Source organism: Mus caroli, chromosome 18, assembly GCF_900094665.2.
Source record: "Mus caroli chromosome 18, CAROLI_EIJ_v1.1, whole genome shotgun sequence".
Taxonomy (NCBI): domain Eukaryota; kingdom Metazoa; phylum Chordata; class Mammalia; order Rodentia; family Muridae; genus Mus; species Mus caroli.
In genome coordinates this window covers 58,807,214-58,828,408 of record NC_034587.1, presented here as the reverse complement: position 1 = coordinate 58,828,408, position 21,195 = coordinate 58,807,214, and the positions used below count along the sequence as shown (strand labels likewise).

Genomic DNA, 21,195 nt, shown 5'->3' with positions numbered 1-21,195 from the left:
ATTTGTTGGTTAGATACTCGGTTGATTGGTTGTTTGGTTGATTGGTTGATTGATTGGTTGGTTGGTTGGTTGGTTAGTTGGTTGGTTGGTTGGCTGGTCTGAATGGATGGGTAGGTTGGTTGATTGTCTAGTTGTTTAACTAGATGTTTGTTTGTTTGTTTAACAGTATTTGGTTGGTGGGTGGGTGAGTAGGTTGGTTGGGTGGATGTCTAGATGAATGGCTAGTTGCCTGCTAGTTCAATGACTGGATGGATGGACGGATGGATGGATGGATGGATGGATGGATGGACTGATGGACAGACAGACAGAAGGACAAACAGATTGCTAAGTAGTCTGACTATGGCCAACTAAAACCATATTTTATTCTAGGACCTTCTTTTTTTTTTTTTTTTTTTGGTTTTTCGAGACAGGGTTTCTCTGTACAGCGAGGACCTTCTTTTAAAAAGTGTTTGCTCCAGTTGTGTTCTGGGTTCATCACTTTTTGAGCCGTCAGAATCAGTGAGTTGCTTTCTACCCAATGTTACAAGCCACTGGAACAAGTTTTAATCTAACTTCTAGATGATGTGGTTGTATCCATGATGCTGTCTCTCCCAGAGATATGGTCCCTGTCAAAAGAATACAAGCATGAATCAACTTAGTTTTGTAATTCAGGCATCAGAGGGAAATGAGATCAGCTCTCACTTCAACCACTTACCACTATAGACTAAGAAAAGCCAACTCCAATCTCTAAGTCTCAGTGGAACTACAAACAGTAGTATCTCCATCAAAATGTGGGATTCCAGGAGGGAATCGTAACAATGGCTTTGCGTGACATGTAGCATCCACACAGTGTCAACTGTCATTGTTCACATACTTTAGTCTCCAAATGCTGTCCACCAAAAAACATACAAGACCAAAAGCCATCCCTTCCTCACAAGAGGCCTCCCTCCAGGTCAATATGTGTCAACCTAAATGTCAATTTAGCATCCTGTGTATTTATTTGTGTGTGCATGTATGTGAGAGAGAGAGAAGGGGTTGGGGGTTGGGATGCCCTTAGAGATCAGACTATGGTTATCAGTTCCCCTAGAGCTGGAGACATGGGTAGTTGTGAGCTGCTGAATATGTGTGCTGAGAACTGAACTTAGGTCCTCTGCAAGAGGAACAAGAGCTCTTAGCCACGGAGCCCTATCTGCATATCCATACTGTATGTTTTTAAACTTAAATAGAATGTTATTTTTTTTTAAATGGGAAAATCAAAATGTACTCAACGTAAGAAATAAGTGGTATTTGTCAAATATATACAGATGTGGTTATCTGTACATGTACTAAGGTAACACAAATATGAATCATGGTGATAGATAGCTCTAGATCAGTTTTGAAGCTACTGTTCCAGTCTGATTCGGAGCATCTAAATACATTATATAGCCTTTGATGACGCCATACACAGAAAGTTAGAACAGACACCACTGCCCCCTGCTGGATGTCTTGATATCCTCAGAGAATGCCCAGCACCTATCTTCTTTTGAAGCTCCACTGGAAGGGGATCTGTGTTGATTCTCAGGCCAGAGTCAGAGGCTACCTTAGGACCAGGGCATGTCATTCCCACCTTCAAAATCACAGGGCTCTCCTCTTGTGCCTTCAGCCAGCCTGAGAAAACAGAGTGGCCTCATTATGGAGTCTCAGCGACATGTGCCATTCTTGGTCTTATCCCTGATAAAATTTCAGTTGGACAGAGTCTCCATCCCAAATCCCCACCACCCTCTGCTCCTCTGGGGGAAGACATGCCTCAGAGAAACACGAAACCAACTTCTCAGAGCCAGGACATCCAGCAGCCTCCATTTCTCCACCCACTGATTTCAAATGGTTGATGACAGTCATGGGTGATGCATTGGATACAGTGGGAAAGACACAACCACTCACACGACAGTACTGTCATGGCATATGACCAGAAGCAAAGAGAACCCCTAGCATACTTGTACTTTGAGGATGGGAAAGAACCAGATATGTGAGGAACCTGTTCAATCCTGCTTCGCTGTGACAATCCCTGGAAGTGAGAACACATGCAAAGCCACCCACCAACGGTGTTTCAACCTGTCTTAGCTAGGGTTTTACTGCTGTGAAGAGACACCATGGCCAAGGCAATTCTTATAAGGGCATGCTTTTAATTGGGTTGGCTAGCAAGTTCAGAGGTTCAGTCCAGTATCAGCAAGGCAGGAACATGACAGTGTCGAGGCAGTCAGAGTGCTTGAGAAGAAGCTAAGAATTCTACATCTTGTTCTGAAAGCAAACAAGAGAAGACTGTCTCCCATGTGGTTAGGAGGAGGGGTCTCAAAGCCCATCCCAACAGTGACACAACACACTTCCTCCAACAAGGCCACACTTACTAATAGTGCCACTCCCTGGGCCAAGTGTATTCAAACCACCACACACTCCAGGCAGATGAACTGTGTTCAGTTAAGTAAAACAATGTACTCTGGTCCCTCTGTGAAGCTGTCTTCAGTCTCAAGTGCCCACACATGAAGGAACAGTGCAAACCACCCCCACCCCCGCTTACCAGCCACAGTAGGAATCACTATACTTTTTAACCCCAACATTTATACCAGAAGGAAAGAGATCCAAAATACAACTGCAGAGTACCTGGAAAAGCATAGAAAGAAAGAGTTCAAAGCTTAACTTTAAAAATAAATGAACTGATGGGTGGAGTCAGTAGATTCCCTTCAAAAATAGTCCCATTTGTTTGTGTTCTAGATGAGGTTTCTTTGTTCCTTGGGTAATAAGTTGTCCCTAAAGAGAGATTTGCTTTGGCCATTTCCTTGTCTATGCAGTGAAGAAGGCAAACAAATCTTTATCAGTTCATCTGAAGTTTACCCTCTGTGCCAGGTACTGTGTGTGCTGGATACTTTTTACATGTGCTGTCTAACACAGCTTGGCTCTAGAAAGTTGTTTGCTAAAGGTCGCCCGGCCTGTAAGGAGCAATTAGAATGAAGGGGCTAGGTAATTGCACTCCAAACCCTACCCCCTCACACCACCCATTGCTGCCCTGTAAACCGTTCTCACACCGCATTCAAAGCCACCCCTCACATACGTGTACTTTGGGGGTGGGGAAGAACCAGATATGCCAGGAACCTAAAGCACAGAATGCCCACATTACCCTCAGCTGCCCCTTCTGCAGCTTGCTCTTGTCCTCAGGATGAAACCTAAGCATCTTTGGGGCTTGTTCCCTCACCTACTGTTGGGCTTCTGTTTTTGCCCATCTTCCCTGTTTTCCCAGCTCTGCTCCAGCCTCACCTAATCCATTCCCTCTTGGAAGCTTTTTGTGGCATGCTTCCAGTCTGTGAATACCAACATGCAGGCCTGCCCACAGCCACACTGCAAGAGGACTCCCCGTGCAGAACTTAGATGTCACTCCCTGACACCCTTGCTCCCATCCCAGGTAAAGTTTCTGTTCTTTAGAGGACCCATAGTCTCCTGGGACCGATCCATCTAGGGTCTAGCGATACTGAACACCCTGATTCTATCCCACAGTGCATCATGTGCATCTTTCCTGCACCCAGCTAGGCCCCTGCTTCCCTGTTCTGAGAGAGACATGCTTGGATGCCATCGATGCTATCCATGAGTAAGGGGCTCTGTTTTGATGCTTCTGTTTCTCAGAAAGTTCAAAAAGAACCTGGTGGATACTAGGCTGCCTTCTTCTATGCTTTGCCATTTGTTAATTTCTTGGACTTTTGAGCAGTGAAAGATTGGACCTAGGCAAAGAGCTTTGGGTAAGAAAGAGGACTTAGCTTGAAGCCAGTGCTTTGCTTTGCTCATTATATTTGTCATCACTTATGGAATTCTGTTGATGACTAAGCATTACAATTGTGTGTGTGTGTGTGTGTGTGTGTGTGTGTGTGTGTGTGTGTGTGTACACTAGTTGTACTTTATAGAATTAATTTAATAGCAAAGGAAATGAAGGGGAAGAAGAAGACCCCAAACTGAGTAGATATAAACAGCTTGACAAGTGGATCTTCTAGTGTTGTACATGGTGACAAACTTGTGGCACACAGTTACACACTGTGAAGGGGGTTCTGAAGGGCAAAAATCCTATCATTCCCCAATCTAGTCTCACATCAGAACCCTCAGAGCACCGCTGTGTGTTGCCACTACCTATGTGCCCAGGAGGAAAATTACTTTCTGTCTCTTAGCTTACTTGGCCATAGAAAGAATAAAAATCAGAGTATATGAAAATCTGATCTCATCCCACAGATGGCATCCCCAAACCTGGTTATGCAGGAGAGTGACAGAAACTCGTGGGAAAGGAGCAGTCGGGGGACTGAGCTCAGAGCTCAGAGTTAGAGCTGCAGAGCCTCCCTGCAATTAACATCAAGTCAAAGGTTCCCATTTCCCGGTGATCTCTCCCATTTTTCTCCCTTTACCCCTGCCTATTCCCTCCCTAAATAAATGTCTGACAAGTGAATTACATTACATTCACTTAGCACAAGCACACACAGACACAAACACACACACATACATACACTATACATACACACATATATATACATATATATGCATATACACACATATATACATGTATATATATGCATATACAAGTGTCTATATAGGAAAAGCACAAGAGTGATAGTTGGTTTCAGGATGCTAGCACTGTTGGAAAGTATAAGAGAACTCCTGAAAGTATAAGAGAAGAGGAGCCCGAAGTCAGACAATCTGGAAGTTCTGGGAGGTAGGCTTAGATAACAAGGTACCTAAGCCATGGCTATGACCTGTATATTTCCAATGTCTGTGGATAATGGGGAAAAAACACAAATAAAAGAAGATCAGTACAATTCTAAAAGAAACTACCCATATTGCTTAAGGCTTCACAGGCACATTTCACAACTGTTTTAACACGTGAGTTAAACATAATTATCTGTACCAGATTGTAATTATCTGGTACAATACCTTAGCTATTTTTTAAATGGTCTGGCTATTGTCTTTATGAAATATGTAATGATATTATATATTATGAAACATATTGGTCATTTATATCTGGCCTGGTTACAGGCAAATTTACTGGATTTAGAGATAAATCAAAATGCACAGAACACTTCAGCCAAAACTTACAATGAAATATAAAATCCTCATAAGGCACTTCACGTACACGGGTGCAAATGCATATATATGTGCATGCATGGAGCGTGTGTGCATGAAACAACTGAGGAAGATCTAACGGGACGGAAGTTCCTTTGTAAAATGTCCACACCATTACAGAGCTCGAAATGAAGAATCCGCTATGGCTGCTGAGGGGGAACAATCTTAGTAGGGCTTAAATGGTAACATCAGATTACGTTGATTACAGTAACATTCCTTAATAGTCTTCAACCCCCTGTCCAACATCAAAAGCCTGAGCAGTTTGGAAACATCATCAACTCAGATCAGAGGGTGATGAGCTATATCAGCAGGAAAGGGGAGATGCTGTAACTGAGTCACATGGAGAATAGCTAGGGTTTGGCTTCCAAGCCGAGAGCGCCTTCTTCAAATATAAGATGTGTCACTGCTCGGGAACTCAAGTGCCTTAACCATCCCTCAGGAATGGTTTTGCAAGAACTCTGCATGGAAGATTAGGCCAGCTAGCCTCAACCACAACATTCCTCCGGCTCCTTAGATTTTACAGCTTGTAGTGGGGGCAGAATTGCATCTGTTTTACACAGGAGCGGATTGAATCATTCCATTTCCTTTCTGGGGAGGGACACTCTAGATCGGAGAACAGCCAACAAGGATTGAATCCCTCCAAAAAAAATGATAGATAGATAGATAGATAGATAGATAGATAGATAGATAGATAGATAGATATGTTGTGTTTGTGTGTGTATACATAAATATATGTATATACACACATGCATATTATGTATATACACACACATACATATATATGTACATACACTATATATATACATATATATATACACACGCATATATATAGTGGGGTGGGGTGTGGGGTGTGGGTGTGTGTGAGGTGATGTATCTATAATCTTGGTGACTAGATGTAATGATGACTCAGTATATCATCCATTCCCACCCCCACCACACAGACAACATCTAGTCATCTGAAAAGTCTAGACACAAAAGGCATGCGATCTGGTTAGTCAAATCTAAGCAGCTAGGTACAGGTGAAGAGGGTGATGGCCAGACTTCCTCATGTATTACCTTGCTCAGAACAGGCGTGGACCACCTGCCTCATGATCTCTGGAGTTGCTCTCTCATACTGTATGCTCCTGGAACATGTGACTCACTAAACCAAAATTAGGAGGAGCAGGAACCAAAAGTTCATGGTCAACTTCTTCTCGGAGCGATCCACACACTGTCTAGGAGCTGTCCTAGAACAACATTTCTCAGGCTTCACTATATGCTTGAATGGCTGGGGGTATTTGTGAGAGGTGGGGAGCTGGGCTTCAGGGGCTTCCATCCAGCTGTCTCGGGGACAGACACAGAATGTGCACTTCAGCTGTCAATCATCTGACGCCGACACTAGTCAGTGAACATAGTTTTATCTCACTGCCCAGCTCCATTACCAAAGAACTCAGTTACAACGGTAAGCAATTCCAGAGTGATCTCATTGAACCCTCCCCCTCCTGACTTCCGTGTCTTGCTACCCACCCAGCCATCTTTTGTGTAAGCTGATCCCCTCCGAGGAGCATCCCAAACATTCACTAAGCCATAAGATGCTGCCTTATAATGGACACAATGCACAAGACACATGGGTACCACTTCTCTGTTTGATTATAATCTCTCTTGCTTGATCTCTCTTTTGCAACTCTTCCTTGTTCAATCCCAGTGACAGGAGCTATCCTGTGGTGGCCTGGCCTACATGGCACCAACGGTGGCTCACTTCTGGCCAACTGCCAGCAACAACCACCTAGCCAACTCCTGCCAACAACCACATGAACCAAATAGAAGAAGTTCCTTCTCCCAGTTGAGCCCAAGGTGACTCCTTCCCTAGCCCACACCTTGGTGGCAGTCCTGAGAGCCATCCTGAGCCAGAAGAGGTCACACTTGGATGACTGCCCTCCAAATACTGTGAGACAGATAATCAATGTTGTTACAAGCCACTTGGTGTGCGGTTACAGATAACTCTCAGAGGTGTTTTATAAAGGAATCACTGATCTTCTCTCTCCCCATCCCCAAGATAAAGGCGACAAAAGGGTATATTAATATAAACAGCCAATATTTAATAATATACAGTATTACATATGTATATTATTTACATATGATGTATGCAGAATTCTCAAGCCTTAGCCTGAGTAAGCTTCTGGGAAGTCTTACAGGAACCAAGCTTCCAGGTAGAATGGAGAATGTGGATCCCAGTTGGACCCCTGGGTTTTCCACCTGGCCCTTCTAAGGCTGCGTCTCCTGAGCCAAAACTGTCCCGGACCCAGCGGCCCCCATGAGCACCGAGTGCTGACTTCTTTTGGTTTTGAAGAAAGCAAGGAAGAAACAATGGGTTCTTCCACAGGCACTAAAGGGTCTTCCCTGAGAACACTGGTGAGGGCACCAGGACAGTCTGCTCACACTTTTCCCAGTGCAGTGCCTGCTTCCCTCCTTTCTTTAGAGCTGGGTTGAGAGAAGGCATCTCGGAGCTGTCTGTGTACAAGAGTCACAGTGACCTGAGCAACATTCCAGAGGCAAAGCATGGAGCCAAGATGCCTCTCACAGAGCCCTTCTCCTTCTGGCCATTGCTCTTCTCCATAAAATGAGGTGATAACTTGAAGCCTCCCAGTCCGGATCTAAGAATGTGGGGCAGGAAGGCAGCAGCTAGCCGTGGCTACGTGGTCAAGAAGGGGATGGATCTCTTCAGAGGGCCAGGCTCCCACCACTGAGCCACCGTGCCCTCTCTGAAGAGCACCCCAAGGGATTGCTGTGCCACAGGGGACTCTGGCAGATGCTGTCTAGCCTGTTCTTAATGGTGTTCTGCAGCTCCTCGTCACCCACCAGGACCGCAGCTGCTAGCGCCAGCAGAAAATATTCAGTAGCATCATGGGCATCCTAACCCCAGGAGGCAAAGGAGAAACATCATTATCAGTACCTGCAGGACAGGCTTAAGTCTATGCTGAGAGCATTAGCATTGTTCACTCATTCCATCCCTCTATCCCAGCGCCTCAAAGGAGGACTTCCCTCGCTGTACTCTGGCTCCAGTGGCATTGCCCCTCCTCAGGCACAGAGATGGCATCTTCCCCATCTCCTCCAATCATGATACAAGATCTCACTGGACACAGCATCTCAAAGATGTACACATGACCAAAATCTGGCCAGTCCATCCCTCTCTGGGACTTTTCGGTGTGACCCAACTAGGAAAATGGCCTGTGTCCTTTTGGTTGGGATCAGCCTCCCAGGGACTGTCAAAGAATGAAGCCAAGAGCCACAGAGAGGTAGGAACACACAGCGTCAAGAAGAAGATGGGAGGGCTGGAGAGATGGCTCAGTGGTTAAGAGCACTGACTGCTCTTCCAGAGGTCCTAAGTCCAATTCCCAGCAACCACATGGTGGCTCACAACCATCTGTAATGAGATCTAATGCCCTCTTCTGGTGTGTCTCTAGACAGCAACAGTGTACTCACATATAATAAATAAATAAATCTTGGAGGAGGAGGAGGAGGAGAAGGAGGAGGAGGAGGAGGAGGAGGAGATGGGAAGAATCCATGAAGCTATAGAAGAACAAAATCCAGAAATACCCAAAACTAAATCTACACCTCAGCTTACAGTTATAGGAGTTGGTAAACTGCCTCTTCTGTTTACAGTTGTTCTAGGTTTTCCCTTTGCAATACCTAGAGTCCTTGACTGATGCAACCAAACCATGCATTCTCTGTCCCTGAACCACTTGTTGTGGCTCTACAGCGTACTGGTTAAGGGGGCCTTCACCTCGCCTGCCCCTTTCTACACACAAGGATAAAAAACAGATGCCTCTGTGGAGAGGCCGCAAAAAGAGTCTCCTGGTTCTCATTATCCTGAATAACGATTGCAGGCCAGAAACAGTCAGACCAGTGGGGAAAGGTCAGCAGAGATGCCTTGAGTCTCCATTCGTGGTCAGAGTGAGACAAGACTCACGACAAGCCACTGAGTTTATGGGTTATGCTGGGGTGACAAGGACCTTTGGAAGGGGAAGCCAAACTTGAGGACACAGTTTTGGGTCAGAGTTATAATGGGATTAAAAGCCACCAACTCAGTCCCAGAAGCCACTGGGAGTTCTAAATTGGACTCCAGCCCAGCAAAGAAGGGAATCAAGACAAGAACCTTCTCAGGGCTTAAATATCCTTATTTCTAAGGTGTCCATGCATGATTATCTCTAACATACTCATACGTGTGTACATTCCTTATATGATGCAATTTCCTGAAACTTTATATGACATGTGGTGCTGTTGACATTAAAGTTTTCACAGGAATTATAGCAGAGGAGAGGTGTGACCTTTCTTCTCAGTGGGGCTTAACAGAAAAAGTCCTCATGTCCCCAGAGAAACCATTCCTTACCCTGTGAATAAAGCCTAATCATCTTGGCCCCCTACTCCTCTCACTTCTGCTCCAAAGTCCCCTTGCTAACTATCTCAGCAAAGAGTGGCTGGAAAGTAGCTCTCAAAATTAATAATAAAAATGATAATGATGATGATGATGATAATAATAATCCATCATGGAAGACAGCCTCTTACCTTCAGTTGGTAGAAAGTGAGTCGGCCAAGGCGACAATAGACCTTGGCATAGTACAGCGCCTCCTTGGGACTCTGCAGCCATGGTGGGCACAGGGACAGAGTCTTTAGGTAGCAGTCTTCAGCCATCTCATACATGTTCAGAGAGAAGTACACAGTTGCCAGGCGGTGAAAAGCCACCAGCTCCTGTTTCTGATCTCCTAAGAAGGACAAGAGTGAGGGATATCATGCAGCCAGCACTGGGCATCCTTCACTCATCTTCAGCCCAGAAACTTTCGGAGTCTGCTCTAGATGTCACAGATTAGGGGCCTAGAAAAGAGCAAAGGGCAGGCCCCTGCCCTCATGGGACCTGATGTTTCAGAACAATGAGTTCCTTAAATAGATCCCACAAGTAGAACTTCGCTCTTGTAGAATGTGCTACAAAGACAGCCACAAAATGCTGGGATGTCTGATTTCTGGAGGGAGTGTTCTCTCTTTTGCAGTTGATGTGATGACTCAGCATTAAGGGGGAGCTATTTCTTAAAACCTGGGATGGGTTATGATAGATGACAAGACAAACTTGATTAAGTGATTAGGAATTCCCTTCTTCGAAGAACACTGTCCTTTCCACATGAAGTCTCTCCTCAGAAAGCCCTGTGACATGGCAGCTCCTTACCAACTCACAGTCCTGTGGATTCTACAGTGACCCATTTTCTTTTAGAACAGTGGCTTTGTGTGTGCTTAGGGCCTAAGGTCTTTGAAGTTTGTGTGAGTTAATGGTTTTAATAACCAACCATTTTGTTTATTTATTTATTTATTTATTTTGGTTTTTCGAGACAGGGTTTCTCTGTGTAGTCCTGGCTGTCCTGGCACTCACTTTGTAGACCAGGCTGGCCTCGAACTCAGAAATCTGCCTGCCTCTGCCTCCCAAGTGCTGGGATTAAAGGCGTGCGCCACCACGCCCGGCCCAACCATTTTAATACAAAGTATTTTTATTAATACAGAGGACATGAGCTCCCTCTCCAATCCTGCCTGCTGTTTGACAACACCTTTAAAAAAAAAAAAAGAAAAAGAAAAGAAAATTGCTTTTAAGCTTCAAAGAACCAAAAGCCAAAATTTATAACAGCAGTCCAAAGGAGAGAAAAATTGTCTTATCTGGGAAAACACAGTCACAGAGACATCTGTGTGAGGTAAGCCCCGCCTCCTTAGCCCCTTTCCAGGAAGCAATATGCAGAGACTAAGCTGTCCAAGGCCCTCGGGCCTTTCCTGAGGTGAGCAGCAACCCTCTGAGGAGATTTCCTGCCATTAAAGTGGAGGGAAAATGGCAGAGAGTCCTCTGGTGCTCCATGGGGGGAGCACAAACCTAGTTCAAAGCTGGCGTCCACTGCTTCAATAGCCATGTGTAAGAAGCGTCTACTCTTAGCTCCGTGCACCTACGGGTTAGGACCACCTACCCGTGAGGACACTGAGCCTGGCAGCCAGGGTGGCAAACTCCAAAGCTTTCTCATAGCCCTCGAGGCTTATCTGCAGCTCTGTCAGCTTGTTGAAGATCCGCAGCTCGGTTCGCAGCGCCTTCATTCTCCTCGCTAAAGGAACAGCGCCAGCCTATGAAATGGAGGCACAGTGATCTTAATCTATAGATGCACCGCATTCTCCAGGCCTGGCTTCTCCTGGAGGGATTGTGGTAACCACGTGTTCCCATGTTGCCTTTCCTCAACTTGCTCTCCTCTTGGTACTCTGCCCAGATGTAGCTAGCTTAAGAACTGGAGGTCATTGAACCTTCTAAAATTGAAAAGCACAAAGGAACGTCGACTTCCTAAAGAGGAGGACAGGAGACAGAAGAATTGGCTAAGTGCAATTTAGGGGCAGGGAATCCAAAAATAAACAGTTCCAATCTTTGTTTGTTCAAGACAAGATTTCTCTGTGTATCCCTGGCTATCCTGAAACTCAATTTGTGGACCAGGTTGGCCTCGAACTCAGAGATCCACCTGCCTCTGCCTCCCGAATGCTAGGATTAAAGGCGTGCGCCACCACTGCCTGATTCAACAGTTCCATTCTTGCTTGTCCTTAGCCAGAAACAAGACATGTCATCCTTGTCTCTCCAGCCAGGATTGCTAGAAGAGAGCTCTGGCTTTTTATCACCTCTTGAGTGAGCACCTGCCTGTTGTCATCTTAAGGTTAAGGGTAGCCACAGACACTAATCCCTTACTGTGAACAACTCTGAAACGGGGCTTATATCAACTCCCCAATTCCAGACCAGTCCTAAATGAGTTTAAGATCTCAGCTCTTAAGTAGGGAATGGCCTCAGAGGTCATTGGGAACATCAAGGCTCCGTTGAGGCCCCATTAAAGAGTGGAATCTTCCTCTGGCCTTGGTTGAAGACTTGACCTTCAGATCTACTCCAAATATTAGGGTATTACAAACGATTGTTTCTACCTCTAAGGGTTAACCTATCTGAGCCTGTCAGTCACCTACAGCCATACTAGGAAAAGAAAGGAGACAATTGTCCCCTTAGGGAGGTAATGTCCTTTCCATTCCAAGAAACCCTGCCTCCAGGGCAGCTGCCTGGAGGTCTTCCATCAAACAGCACTGCCAAACTGCCAGGCCACTACCATGACTATTCGGCCAATGTGACCATGCAGCTAATGTGGCCACGCAGCCTGGCCACTTCTCTGAGTTCTAACTCAGAGAAAGAAAATAGTTCCTTCCCTTTCTTTTCTCTTTTCCTTCCAGATATTGGAAACGCTTTCTTGTTGTGCTGATCTTTCTCAGTCTTTCACTAAACCAACTGCCCTCCCCTCACCCATGTGGCTACTCTGCCTACTAGGGGAGCTTTCACTCTTCTTGGCTCTCTCCTCCTGAAGCTGCCAAGCATTTATAGTTTGCCTGCCAGGTTTTCCTCTTAGACTTTAATAAAACTATCCTTGGGCTTCTTTATATGTCAATTTCTAAATTCTTTCATTAGTATAACTAACAACAGGACTCCAGGTTCCCCAGTAATATACGACACCCAGTGTGGGGCTTCTCAAGGTCTCTAAGAACTCTGAGGTCACCTGGGGAGTCACTCACCTCAGGCGGTATGTGGAATACTTGTATGAGCTGGTGTCTGATAGTGTTCAGGAAATAATCATTTCCACTGCTTTCATAATTTGAGAAGTTTAAGCATGTCACCAAATCTTTGAGTTTTATTTTCTTTTTAAATTTATTTACTTTTTGTGTATGAGTGTGTGCCTGCATGCATGTGCACTGCATGCATGTAGCCTGTGAGGAGGCCAGATCAGGGTATTGGATTCCCCTAGTACTGGAGCAAGAGGCAGTTTTGAGCCACCATGTGGGTGTTGGGAACCAAACCCAGGTCCCCTGCCAGAGTAGCAAGTGCTTTTTATCCAGCCCCAGGCCTTGGTTTTATTTTCCACAAAGTGCGTAAGAAAATAAGCATCTCAGCCAGGCAGTGGTGGCACACACCTTTAATCCCAGCACTTGGGAGGCAGAGGCAGGTGGATTTCTGAGTTCGAGGCCAGCCTGGTCTGGGAAGGGAAGGGAAGGGAAGGGAAGGGAAGGGAAGGGAAGGGAAGGGAAGGGAAGGGAAGGGAAGGGAAGGGAAGGGAAGGGAAGGGAAGGGAAGGATCTCAACAGTCAGTAAGGTGCTTCTTGCTCTCCCACCTACACTCAGTGTCCGGCACATATTTGATACCTGATCGTGTATGATGAAAAGCAAGCACTAAGCCCAGAGTACATCCCCAAACAAGTGAAGGTTTAGGACCAAATACTTCCCAAATGACAGTCCGGTGCTGAACAACAATTCCTGTATCTGCGACACCTGGACATTTACTTCATTTAGTATTGTTTGCTCTCTTGTCTTCTGGCTTCAGCATTTGCAATAAGAACTGTGAAATCGTGATTTGGTGAACTGGTGTTATGCATCTTAAGTTGTTTGTTGTTTTTCGACACAGGGTTTCTCTATATAGCCCTGGCTGTCCTGGAATTCATTGTGTAGACCAGGCTGGCCTCAAACTCAAAGATCCACCTGCCTCTGCCTCCCAAGTGCTATGATTAAAGGCGTGCGCCACCACTGCTGCCTGACATGCATTTTAATTTTTAAACGCCCTTTAATCCTTGTTTATTCTAGGCACAGTAGGATATTTTTAGTGTCTGAGACAGTGAGATGGCTCCCAACAGTCTTGGGCATTAGAATCCTTTGTGCCCAGATGATGACTGTCTGGGGAGGATTAGGGGAATGGCCTTACTGGAGGAGGTATGTCACTGGGGATGGACTCTGGGGTTTCCAAAGACTCACCATTTCAAGTTGCTCCCTCTGTTTCCTGTTTGCACTTTGAGATGTGAGGTCTGAGATATTGTTGCTGCTTTTCCCTGCCTGTGGTCACACGTCTCTGATAGGGTGCTACACTAATTCCTTCAGAACCACGAGCTCAAATTAAACCCTTCTATAAGTTGCCTTGGTCTTTTTTTTATCCCAGCAACTGAAAAGGTAGCCAATAGTGTCTACCCATGCATCCCCTTAGGTTATAACGCTACAGTGCTAAGGGAGAATACTGATAATCTATGTATGCTACCACTGTAAAGTGCTATACACACAAAAGATCTAATTACTCGGTTACATTGTGGCATCCAGGCTCATATGTCAAGCCAAAGAGTAACTAAGTTGATGAGATCTTTTGCTGGGATGAAGATGTGAATTCTAGACAAGGCAGACAAAGAGGATTCAATGGAGCTGCCCACATTTGTGTCACGGTCTGGCTCAGCACACTGGGAAGTCAGGGGCTTACCCGGTAGTACTCCACAGCACGATGCCTATGGCGGGTCCCATTGAAGAACACGTCACCTGCTTCTTCGTAAAGCTTGAGAGCAAGGGAGGGCTCTTCTGACCTCAAGGCTGTCTGGATGGCCTCCTGGTGGAACAAAAATGGCTGTTAAAGGCAGAATAAAGGTCATCTAGAGTTCTATGAGACAGGCAGGGGAAGGATCTAGAACCTGGTCAGAATCCTAGAAACCCTAGCCATTGTGTGGTCTTGACCTCCACTCATGAGGCTGGTCAAAAGACTCAGATGAGATCTATCCGAAAGTCCCGTGTGGGATGAGGGCATTCTTCTGGTGGGACTTGGGGAGCTCTTGGTAGTGCACAGATAAACAGTCTGTTTCGATAGTTAAATATTTATTTTAGTATGTTTCAGGAAAGCCATTAAAAAATGAGTCAAGCCAGTGATTTTGAGACGCTATGTAAAGTTGAGTGTCTTTGAAAGGTTGATTTGAAGTCGAGTCCAAGAAAAATAAATAAACAATGGTTTAAGAGGGTGCATGGACTTAGCAACAGACCCACTTAACGCATAAATGACTGAAATTGGAAATGTGGGAGCCATCCCAGCAAGACTTGAACAAACTCCCAACTCCTCCTTCAAGCTCCAGTCACTACTAGCAACAAATGTTCTCTGCTCAGTACCCCTCCCCCAGCCCCACAAGCTCCCCTGTCTCTGCATCCAGTCATCCTAGAGGGTACAGCTGCCTCCTCAAGTGGCTGAGAGGAAAGAGAGCTTAGCACACCCGACTCACCTGTAAATACAGTTCTACCAGCTCATCTTCCTGCATGAGGTAGTGCAGGCGTCCGGCCCCCAGCCAGGCCTCAGCAGCCTTGTCTCTCTCCCCTAGGTCGACGAATATGCGCAGGCTCTCCTTGATGCAGGTGAGGGACCTTCGGAGGGACCTGAGGACAGATGTGGACCTGTGAGCTATGGAGGGACCAAGAGCTCAGAGGTCACTCAGCACAGGAGGACCCGGGTTTCTAGACAAGAACGAGCTTGCTGCAGACCACAGAGAGAGCAGGGGCTTATCTGAGTCTCAGCTCTGCAGGCTGTGTGATCTTAAGACAGGAGAGTACTTACCCAAGCCTGGGTTTTCCCATCTGTAAAACGGGAATGTGATAAATTGTTCCTGCCTAAGGAGATCATTGTGAGGACTGAGAAACATAATCCATCTAGAATGTTCACCCTGGTGCCTATGACACAGGAAGTAGTTGATGATCATTTAAATATCATGACCACCGTTACTAACCCACATCCCTCAACCTTTACACTATACCACAGTACATTTTGCATAAGCACCTTAGAAGACACCAAATGTACTTTTATGAAAGTAATTGCCTCTATCTATACATAGAGATAATGTATAGTGGGTAACTTGAAATCATGAAGCACAAAGAAGATTTTGATCTTTCACTAAGAAGAGCAATCCAAACAGACTGATTTAAAAAAAAATGGTACTTCATCCTGGCTTAATTATTTGGAAACTCTCTAATTAGTGGGTACTCTTCAAATGATTTGGGGCAATGTGTCATGTAGAAAATGCAATTTCCCCATAACAGCGATTAATGAAGAAATGCAGTGCGGATAATGAAATGGTGCAGACCCAGAGCTGGAGATCAGCAGGAACCACAGGGCATCTTCTGTCACCTCCAGCGGCCATGAGTCATTTGGGGACTTTTTAAACAAATGCATACAGCCAAGCTATGCAACTCACTGATTACGCCCCGGAGTGCTAGCACTTGGTCACAGCTCCTGTGGTTTGACTGTACAGCTTGGGTTAGGGTTTGCTGTTCTAGTCCATTCTTTGTATTCGCTGGAACAGCGGTTCTCAGCCTGTGGGTTGCAACCCCTTTGGCAAACCTCTAACGCCAAAGAGTATTTACATTATGATTCATAACAGTTGCACAATTACAGTTATGAAGTAGCCATGAGAATAATTGTATAGTTGGGGGGGGGGGTCAGCACAACATGAGGAACTTGTGCTAGAGGCTCCCAGCATCAGGAAGGTTGAGAACCAGTGCTGTAGAGGAAACAGTTGCAGACCTGGGGGATGACTCTACACTGCTGTGTAACACACCAGGAGCAGCTCCAAAACAAGTGCCCCACCCACAGTTCTGAAAGCTCTGGCTCTCTCCCCTGCCCATCACCACCACTCCACCCCTCCCCCCACCTCCTACCACCCTCCCAACCTCTGTGGCCTCCACACCATCAATATTACCTTGAGAGCTTCAGAAAACTACAGACTCCCAGAGCTTCCTGGGACTAACTAGATGAAGCATGACAGTCACAATCCATAGACCTGAGTTCTGAAAACACACTCAGTCTAAGGTCCCGTGCGTCCACCACCAAAAGTTATCAGCCACAACTGTGGACACATACACAGGACGCATGCACGTTGAGCACGGTTCCAACCTGTTATGTTCTTGATATGGCTTGGTTCACAAAGGTTAACGTGTTAAGAGGTTTGATCTCCACTGTAGCAAAACTGAAAGGTAGTGGAGCCTATAAGATATAGGGCTTAATGCAAGGTAATTGGATCACCAGTTATCTGAGGCATTGTTTACATAGGGATTACATGGCTCTCCTGGGACTTTGGTTAGTCCTGATGAGAGCTGAGTTGTCCTGAAGAAACAGCATAGCTCTGGTTTCTTATCTCACCAAGCATTCTTGCCAGTGTGATACCATTAGCCAGTAGGCCTACGCCAGACCCGGAGTGATGGTGGCATCTTGCCCTATTGCCTAGCCCAAGATGTGTCGCAATAGCAATGGAAAATGGATTAATACGTCAGCTCGTCACAGACAACTCAGCCCTTTTTCCAATGAGGGATGCAAATAGTGCCTCGAACTGGTACTCACTGATCATTTCTGGCAGTGAAGCAGCTTTTGGCTTTCTGAAAAGAGTGCCCAGGTATTTGGCCCATGTAAGAGCTAGGAAAGAACTCTGGTTGTCCCTACTCCCCTGCCCTTGACATAAGATTATTGATTGGCTTCCAGGGTGAACATTAGACTCTCTCAAGTATTACAGGTCTGAAACTGGGACAATGCTGAAAGCTGTAGAACCGCATGCATTACTACGCTGGCCACTGGCCTCTCTGATTAGGTAGGAACCACAATCCTCATTAGACACAGGAAGGCCCAACCTTCTTTCTCTAAGTCTGAATAAATAGAGTTAAAGCAGTACAGGCCTGGCTCCACTAGGCTCCTCACTCTGACCAGAACGAATGGTAAAGACAGAACTCGTAAATCCCATCTTGATCCTATTTCCTGTTGTGTTTTTTATTATTATTATTACTACTTACTGTCCTCGGATGTCCTTGCTCTGAAGTTTCTGACTCCAGATCCTCAGGGAGCAAGATTTAGATTCACGGAGGCTAACACACAGAGTAGACATTTGCTTCTTTGCCAGGGAAAGAAGAGCAAGCATTCTAAGAAATACCGCAGGGTGGGGGTGGGAGGTAAACCATGGAGACCTCCACGTGAGAGGAGGGATTCACCAAGACACACAGTTGTCTTTTTAAAAGTGTGCTAGATATTAGTCTAAACTGGAAGGCGTTTTCAGTTGCCTTGGTACCTTTTCATCGGTCCTTACCACTCTGTTATAATAAATCTAACCGCTGTGTTGTATCACTGAGGCCTGACTCGAAATGACCCAGCATCCTCTTGCCACTACCTGAAGGCTCTAGACCTGGTTTGGCCTGTAATTATATAATGTGTGTGTGTGTGTGTGTGTGTGTGTGTGTGTAATTTGGGCTAATGCTGTCTTACTCATGTGAGTCCACCACCTGACCTGATCCCACTCTGTTTTAATCACATTTCCTCTCCACACTGCAAGTTCACACTCTTGGGCCTTGTTTCTTCTTTCCTGTCCAAACAGGTGAACGACGACAAGGTGACCCCCAGTACATCTGTATTCCCAAGACAGCATCCTGCCTTCTCTTCCTGGGTGACCCTGCTTGACCTCTAACAGAGCCTAGCCTCTGGTGGTCCTTCTGCCCTTTTGCTATAGCAAGAGCCCTACTTGCAGATGGCCGTCCAGGTGGCACCTGGGTGGGCACCTTAGATGTTATTCTCTCATTCTCCAGCCATAGAACTTTAAACTAGCAAGGGGCTAAGCTGATTTTACAAATAAACAATGCCCCAAGAAAGAAAAAGAAAGCCAGGCGGTGGTGGCGCACGCCTTTAATCGCAGCACTTGGGAGGCAGAGGCAGGTGGATTTCTGAGTTCAAGGCCAGCCTGGACTATAAAGTAAGTTCCAGGACAGCCAGGGTTATACAGAGAAACCCTGTCTCAAAAAAAAAAAAAAGAAAAGAAAAGAAAAAGAAAGAAAGTAAGAAAAAGAAAACATTCCCAAATTCCCCTATTCATTTCTCATTTCTAAAGCTTTATTTGAAACTCTCTGCTGCTCATTGACTGTGGTAGTGACAACATATTGTTACCTAGAGTTTACTGGGTATTTAGCATGCCCTGGGCACTTTGTACCCCTAAGCTCAATTAATCATCACAGTAGCTCCAAGAGAGTGGTATTACTACTACTGTATCCATTTCACAAAAGAAGAAAAAAAAAAAAAAAGAGCTAGTTGAAGAGTGTCTCTGTGAGTTAAGGCACTTGCCACCAAGCCTGAGCATCTGAGTTCCATCCCTGGGACCCACATGGTGGAAGGAAAGAACTGACCCTCAAGGTTGTTCTCTGAAATCCGCATATACACTGTCACAGACATGCTATGGTCTTCCCTCTCCCCCTCCTCCCCCTCTCTCACACATACACACACACACAAATGCTACAAATAAATAAGTGCAATTAGAAATGGAAAATTGAGACTCAGAAAGTATAAGTAACTGTGGACATGTAATAAACCATGTTTAAGACAGAAACTAACACTGGGAGTCTAACCACACATTCGAGCAACCCTTGCTGAACTCCTGGCTTAGCTATCAGTTGTGGGAAAGCTTTGATATCTTTTGCCACTTACAAAAAAAAAATACTGAAATTGCTAAGGACATAAATGATTGCAAACCTTGAAAAAAACTTTCTTCATCTGCAAAAACAGGTGGTAGTGAACCACAGCCTTGGGATCAACTGAGGGCATACCAAACGCAGCTGTTTCTTCATTTAGGATCGCAGAAGTCGGCATTAGTCATATTAGTTACATTAGAAACCAAATGTTGGAGGCTTTTCTTGTTGTGTCTGTTGTTTGTTTTCGCTGTTTTGATTTGCGGTCCACAGAAGCAAGCAGAATAGAATAAGAATAAAAGCTGGGAGGAACGGATCCTCCACTGGCATCAGATTCACATGCAGAGACTAATTCGTCTCCACGAGGGCCTTAAGCATGCAAAGCCTGCCCTCTTTCTAGTTATAGTGTGTGGATGTGCTTACCATGCGTCCTGTCTGTGGTGGTGACCATTCCCTGTTCTCTTTGCTGTTCTGTGAGCATAATAAGGTCGGGGACTATAATGCCTTTATCTGATTTCTAGCTACTTGTCTGGGTCATAGAAAATGATCTTAAAAGATTTATTTGTTGAGTGGACCCAATAAAGTCACAAGGTCCTCCTGAGGAGGCAACTCTAGAACCAGGGGTTGATCTGTATAGTGGTTTGGATGAGAATACCCCCATAGGCTCATATGTTTCAATACTTGATACTAAAGTGGTCAAATGGTTTGGCAAGATTAGGAGACCTTCTTTGAGGAGGTGGGGCATTGTTGGGGAGGTGTGGCCTTGTTAGAGGAGGTGTGGTCTTGTTGGGGAGATGTGGCCTTGCTAGAGAAGGTAGTGTGGCCTTGCTAGAAGAGATCTGACCCAGGGGTGGGCTTTGAAGCATCAAATACTTCCCACCATTCCCAGTGCACTCTTCATCCCCCATCCCATTGCAGTTCTGAGATGCCAGCTCTTAACTGTTCCCTGCACCACGCCTTCACTCTGTCATGATGGACTCGAACCCTCTGAAATCGAAGCCTTGTTAAATGCTTTCTTTCATTACTTGCCTTGCTTGTGGCATTTAACCACAGCGATAGGAAAGTAACTAACACAGTCTGCATGTGTCCCATTAAGGTTGAGAACAAAATCCACAAAGACGTCTCCTACCCGGAGACTGAAACACTTGGCCCCACTCCAATCTAGTTGTCACCTGGAAGGCAGAGAGAACATTACCCTGTAGGTACTGAACAGTGAGCCAAATCTTTTATCACCTACTAACCCTGCCCATCTTAAACACCAGAGGAAAAATCATTAAGTTTGGCTATCATAACCAACAAAAAGAGGGAAACTCTCTTATATTGAGAATTTGAGGCAAATCCAGTGAATCCAAGAAACAGGATGAGCCTGGACTCCAGCAGGCAGGGACAGAGCTGATAAAAAACGAAGCCACTCTCAACTCTGGAATCCCAACACACCATCCTTATCTAGGGTGAGGATTGTTAGCAGATTGTTAGGCACTATAGACGAGGGGTGGCAAACTCTGACCCATGTGCCAAGCACACCCTCCTGCCTGCTTTTATGAGTAGCTTTTCTGGAATGCAGCCACACTCATTGTTTATGTACTGCCCAGAGCTGGTTTGCACTACAGCTGCAGAGTGGAAGAGCACTGACAGAGAACATATGGTCCACAAACTCTGAAAAATGTACTGTTTGACTCTTTTTTTTTAAGCTTACTAATGTGGGGATGTGATAGCTCATGCTCATAACCCTAGCACTTTCGAGGTGGGAGCAAGGAGAAGCAAGGTTCAAGGTCACCCTGCTCTGGGAGACTCTTGTC

At 45.5% G+C, this 21,195-nt stretch overlaps 1 protein-coding gene across 4 annotated transcripts in view; it reads right to left on the bottom strand.

Annotated features, from left to right (window-relative positions):
* Positions 1–379: 379 nt before the first annotated feature.
* The window catches only part of Sh3tc2 (SH3 domain and tetratricopeptide repeats 2), a 69,344-nt gene continuing 48,528 nt past the window's right edge, over positions 380–21,195 (bottom strand). For 3 of the 4 annotated variants that reach the window (XM_021150688.2, XM_029472142.1, XM_029472141.1), the window contains exons 13-17: positions 15,196–15,346; positions 14,415–14,537; positions 11,082–11,232; positions 9,652–9,848; positions 7,162–7,998 (exon numbers count right to left, since the gene is read on the bottom strand). In XM_021150688.2, coding sequence (XP_021006347.2) covers positions 7,807–7,998; positions 9,652–9,848; positions 11,082–11,232; positions 14,415–14,537; positions 15,196–15,346 — 814 coding nt within the window. In that variant the 3' untranslated portion in view covers positions 7,162–7,806. Of the gene's footprint in view, positions 1,627–7,161; positions 7,999–9,651; positions 9,849–11,081; positions 11,233–14,414; positions 14,538–15,195; positions 15,347–21,195 lie in introns of those variants that run through there. The other variant, XM_021150689.2, reaches the window with a different exon arrangement.